This window comes from Pelophylax lessonae (assembly GCF_965119305.1).
Source record: "Pelophylax lessonae genome assembly, chromosome: 1".
In the NCBI taxonomy this organism is placed as follows: domain Eukaryota; kingdom Metazoa; phylum Chordata; class Amphibia; order Anura; family Ranidae; genus Pelophylax; species Pelophylax lessonae.
The window spans coordinates 577,269,865-577,275,864 of NC_138768.1; the positions used below are offsets into that span (position 1 = coordinate 577,269,865).

General features: G+C 41.2%; 2 protein-coding genes across 3 annotated transcripts in view; one reads left to right on the plus strand and one right to left on the minus strand.

Moving 5' to 3' along the window:
- The window catches only part of LOC309548572 (C-X-C motif chemokine 10-like), a gene marked incomplete at its 3' end in the record, with an annotated part of 79,233 nt that extends 77,340 nt beyond the window's left edge, over positions 1–1,893 (minus strand). Inside the window, exons 1-2 of the mRNA XM_082248546.1 lie at positions 1,773–1,893; positions 1,510–1,633 (exon numbers count right to left, since the gene is read on the minus strand). Coding sequence (XP_082104672.1) covers positions 1,510–1,633; positions 1,773–1,830 — 182 coding nt within the window. The 5' untranslated portion in view covers positions 1,831–1,893. The remainder of the gene's footprint in view (positions 1–1,509; positions 1,634–1,772) is intronic.
- RUFY3 (RUN and FYVE domain containing 3) overlaps positions 1–6,000 on the plus strand; it is a 388,583-nt gene that overhangs the window by 143,375 nt on the left and 239,208 nt on the right. The gene's annotated exons all lie outside the window — the stretch shown is intronic.

The window sequence follows — 6,000 nt, forward strand, 5'->3', positions numbered from 1 at the left end:
CTTTTAGGACAAGGTTTCAATAGTACATGAGCTCCTAAGTAGCATTTCCTGCAAAACTCTGATTTTTCTTCCTTTTTTTTAAATTATAATTTATATTCCTCCCCCCTCCTCCTCATTGCATGTTAACAAAAAAATTAAAAATAGTGCCAGTGTTCACTTATCCTTTCCTTATCCTGACTTCCTGCTTGGTCCAGTGCCATAGGTCCCCTTTAGAGTAGAATTTTGTTTTGTCCTAAAGAAGACCTTCAGCGCTGGATTGAGCAGGAAGCTAGGGACAACGCTGAACCATGAAGATAGTAAGTGAGCACACCTGCATTTCCTGTGGGCCCAGCCTGTAATTTACATGCCATCCCCTAGGGGCACATAATCATGCAGGCTGGGCTCACAGTACTCTAGGCCAGCCTTTTTCAACCAGGGTGCCCAGGCACCCTGTGGTGCCTGTAGGTTTCTTCAGTGGTGTCTTGGTAAAATGCCTACAAATTGCCCCAAAACAGTATACCAGCCAGTAGGTGGATACAGCTTGGCTTTTAGTTACAAAAAACCACAGGTTTTCATTGTTCACCATTACACAGTGATCTTGTTTGCCCCTCCCCTGCCCTTCTCTGTAAGGACTGGATTCACATTAGTTGATCATGCAAGCTTGGAACACATTGGCTTGCATTTTGAAATGGGGTGCTCTGAGCATGTGTATAATCTTAAAGAGCACCTTGACAAAAAAAAAAAAAAAAGGTTGAGAAACACTGCTCTAGGCCTGAACGGCAATTTACATCATTATGTAAGTGCTGCTCAGTCCCCCACTGCTGCTAGAAAAACTAGAAAACAAGGTTCCAATTGTGCATCAGTTCCTCAATTCCATTTTTAAAAAATCTATAATGCCCCCATTTAAAAAAAACAAGTGCCAATTTTCACTTACCGTCTCCACCCTCTAGTGCTGTCCCCAACTTCCTGCTCAGTCCAGCGCCGGAGGTCCCCTTCAGGGTAGAAGGATATAGTGTTGTTCTGCCTCAAAGAAGACCTCTGGCGCTGGACCAAGCAGGAAGTCAGAGATAGTACTGGAGCTTGGGGAGGGTAAATGAACACTGCCATTTCCTATGAACCCTGCTTGTTATTTACACGCCATCCCTAGGGGGCGCATCATCATGACGTAAGGACTACTCAGTCATGGAAGAATATCCATCCCCTACTGCTGCCAGAAGAACTAGAAGAAACATGGAAAGACATCACAGGACCGGCAATAAGACTCCAAGAAAAACGTATGTATAGAGGTAGAAAAAATACTGGGGAGTTGGAGAGACAGGTGGTGGGGAAATATTGGAGTTTCACTTTGAGCCACACTAAATATGAGGGCTGGTATAAACTTCACATGGCAGTAGACAATGCATAATACAAATATATAGTTAGGCATTAACTAGCAAATTGTGTATTCTAAGCCTCTGGTTTTGACTACTTAATCTGTGTTATTTGTAGAAGAAAGCAAACATAATCTAAAGTATATTGTGGCGTACTTACATATATTCTTCACTTGCACAATTGGGACTTGGTGGGAAAATCTCTAACTTCACTGTTCTCCTTACATCAAGCTTTTTCGAAAACTTCTTACATAAGCATCGCTCTCCTCGTTGTCTTTGTTGTCCTGAAGGGAGACAACAATTAGGAAACCGAAGTCAATCACAATAGGAAAACACGATAAAAGGTAAAATAGTGTTAACAGAACAAACACAAATGCAGATGAATTGGTGCTAATGGTTTGCCTGTAAAATCATGGACCTTACCTTGTACAAGGATGGCAGAGAGTAGAACACAAACGATGACAGCACACTTGAAGTCCATGATAACAGCAGGATCAGTGCTCTTTGCAGCTAAAACAAGTAAAGGCAGCTAAGTGAAGAAACACAGATATATTTATACTGGCAGTTACTGTATGACCTATGGGCTGACGGGGAAGTCCTGGATTCCAACACTTCTTTTAAACCTTACGCTTTAGAGGAAACCTCTATGAAAGTGAAACTAAACAGTGTACCGCAGTAAAAGCCTTATCCCTCTGGGATTTTACAAAAGACGCTTGTTGAATATTGTTCTTAGTTCATTTTACTTGTGCACTTACCTAGAATTTAAACCAATAACCAATTTAACACATAATTATAAAATACATTTGAACAGGGTATGGCACATAAGAATAAAAGCGTGTTCTGCATTTTAAATATTCAATAAAATCATCAAAGTATTTTTTCAAGCCATTAAAAACATAATACATTCGAATAGCAATGCAACGTTTTTAATGGATTATGAATAAAATTGTTTGTTGATTTTATTGAATATTTTAATATATTAATGTTATTTAACCACTTAAGCCCCTGAGGATTTGGCTGCTCAAAGACCTGGCCCTATTTTGCGATTTGGCACTGCATGAATTTAACGGACAATTGCGCGGTCGTGTGACGCTGTACCCAAATCAAATTGACATATTTTTTTCCCCACAAACAGAGCTTTCTTTTGGTGGTATTTGACCACCTGTGCGACTTTTACTTTTTGCGCTATAAGCAAAAAAAGAGGGACAATTTTGAAAAAATAATAATATTTTTCACATTTTTTATATGAAATTCCCCAAAAAAAATGTAAAAATCAAAATTTTTTACTATTTTTGGCCAATTTGTTTTCTGCTACATATGTTTGGTAAAAAAAAATTGCAATAAGCGTATTTTGATTGGTCTGCGCAAAAGTTATTGTGTTTACTAACTAAGGGAAAGATTTTTGTCATTTTTATTGTTTTTTTTTTAACCAGTAATGGCGGCGATCTGCGATTTTTTTAGTGGGACTGCGACATTGCGGCGGACAGATCGGACCCTTGACTGACATTTTTGACACTTTTGGGGGTACCGGTGGCATTACTACAGTAATCAGTGCTATACATATGCACTGTTACAGTAAAAATGACACTGGCAGGGAAGGGGTTAACTTTATTAGTGATCAAGGGGTTAAATGTGACCCTAGGGGCGTGCTTCTAACTGTAAAGGGGCGTGGCTAGTGATGTAACAACAGAGACATACGATCCTACACAGCAGGATCGTATGATCTCTGCTGTTACTTCAGGGAGAATGACAGGTGGCTTTGTTTACATCAGCCGCCTGCCTTTCTCCCTCTGCACCGGGAGATCGTGGGTGACCAGCGGACATCAGAACCGCCGGTCACTCGCGCGGACATGTCAGGGAACGAGCAGGGGCGGGAGCGTGCCTCCGGCAGCGCGCGCTTGCCCCCTAGAAGCTCATAGGCGAGCGACGTAGTACTACGTCACTTTGCCTGTACGGGGCTGACTGCCGCAGTAAATAGTCGGTCGGCAATTGGTTAAGCACCTAAAATGTCCTGCATTAATTTTAATTTTTCTGTTAAATCATTGGGATGTGGTACATGGCTTAATCCATCCCCCACCCATATCATACAGCTTTTATTCTGCATTTTAAAGTTGAACTAAAGCCATTTCCTTCCTTTGGCTTTAATTTCCTCAAACAAATTGTTATCTGATACTGGCACTTAATTGTGTACATCTGGTAAGCAGTTTGTGCATGTGGGTGTTGGTTGCTTCTCTGACTGGAGTTAGGAACATACTTTGTTATTTGCAACTTCCTTTGGCTATACTCATTCGTATGTCTGGTAAGCAGCTTGTAATATTGGTGGAGGTCACTATCTTTCACTTCAGCACTTTATTCCTTATTAAGTGGATTGCACTTAAGGTGTAAATTTCACCATTGGGTGTACATTTGTGATATATGCACCCATAACAATTATACAGTGCTACGCTATGGGATCTTGTATCATTTTTTACATGCAAGTGGTCCATGTTTGTTGAGCTTTTCCTGTCATCTGAGGTTGGAATTTATCCAGAGGTCTATCCTATTGAGCATCCTGGGAGTACACACCTTTGAATCAGGCACTTGATATACCTCAATCTGGTAAGCAGTCTGCGTATCTAGTGGCTGTTCCTTGCAATAGGAGTGATCTAACACTTTGGAATCTCACACGGACTACTGGAGTTTTCCAGCAGTTTTTGTGGTCAAGATCATTTTTCACCTTTAGACATTTTTATTTGTCACTGTTGATTTTTTGGGTCCTTATAGGGACTATTGAACTTTAATTTACTCTGCACACAACTTGCTTTACACACTTCCTGGTTGGGTGTATGTCACATTCAAGTTGTTGTTATTATTATTATTTTTATTCACTGTATATTTCAAGTATCTAACTTGGTATTTTCACCATATATAATATTTTGTGTGTTATAGCACAAATTCACTGCTTAGCGCGGCTTACCTTGATATAATTTTGGATAATTTTATGTTCCCAACTTTGTGGGAATAGTTTAACCAGTTCTGGAGCGGAAGGATTTGCCACTTAACCACCTCCCGCCCGCGCTATAGCCCAAAGACGGCTACAGCGTGGGCTCTAATTTCTGGGAGACCGTCTTTATACGGCCTCCCAGTAACAGACTACCCGCGCACTCCCGCGAGCGCGCATCGGGGAAAATCTGTGTCAGCCGTGTCCCTTGCCACGTGATCGGAACATCCAATGAGAGATGATCTCAAATGTAAACATATGAGATCATCTCTCATTGCCAGCTCTCCTTACTCACACAGAGACTGCGTGTGAGGAAGAGGTGAGCCGATCAGCGGTTAGGGGACACAGAGAAATGTAATCAGGGCACTGATAACCAGTGCCCTGATTACACAAGAGGAAATAAAATGCCATAACTGCCCACCATCAGTGCCCACAGTGCCCCCCATCAGTGCCCCCCATCAGTGCCCACAATTAGTGCCCATAGTGCTGCCAGTCAGTGCCCATCAGTGCCTGATCATCTAGGCACTGATGGGCACTGACTAGCAGCACTATGGGCACTGAGTGTGGGCACTGATGATGCTGCCCATCAGTGTTCATCAGTGCCGCCCATCAGTGCTCATCAGTGCCACCCGTCAGTGTCCATCAGTGCCACCCATCAGTGTCCATCAGTGCCACCTCTCAGTGCCCAGCAGTGCCGTCTCTCAGTGCCCATCAGTGCCGCCTATCAGTGCTCATCAGTGCCGCCTATCAGTGCTCATCAGTGCCACCTATCAGTGCCATCTATCAGTGCTCATCAGTGCGGCATATTAGTACCTCCTCATCAGTGCCACCTCATCAGTGCCCATAAGTTCCACCTCATCAGTGTCCATAAGTGCCACCTCATCAGTGCCCATCAGTGCAGCCTATCAGTGCCCATCAGTGCCGCCTCATCAGCGAGAAGGAGAAAAATGTATTTATTTTCAAAATTTACTCACAGAAAATAAGAAAAACTTTTTTCTACTTAATACATATCACAACATAATTGGAGATCACAAATGTGAGCATACATTTATTGGCCATAGATCATTTTTAAAGTTTGCCTATCCAGCTGCCTTCTGATGAACTTCCACATGATATAGATTATTGCTTTTTGATTTAGTTTTGGAATTAAAATAATGCTGGCTTCCAAACATTTGCTTATTGTTGGCCTACCATATGTGAAATGGAAGAGGAATTCCAAGAAAAACCATACTAAGATACACAATACATGATTTTTCCCTTTTTACCATTTATTATTACAGGGCTCAAAGCATTTAAATATTGCTTAAAGGACAAATATAATGTGGAAAAAGACATTTACTGCAGAAATGCAAAGAAAATCAATAATTCATTTTTCCCCTAAAGTCTGTTTACATCTTTGCACTGCAGGAGAATTTCCCCCTGAGTGCAATCCATTCATATTGTATTTTTCTTCAACCCCAATCCAGCAATATTTGCTGGGCAGCCCTATGTCACACAATCTTCAGAAACAAAGGCTCCAGCTGGCTCTTTATCATATGGCGTGTTATTTTATTTAATTTAACACATTTAATTACTTATTACTTATTAATTAAAACTAGGTATGAAAATTAGTGTAAAAAATGCTAAAAAAACAATGCAGAGCATGTTGATGTTATTGATCAGGAGTTTTCT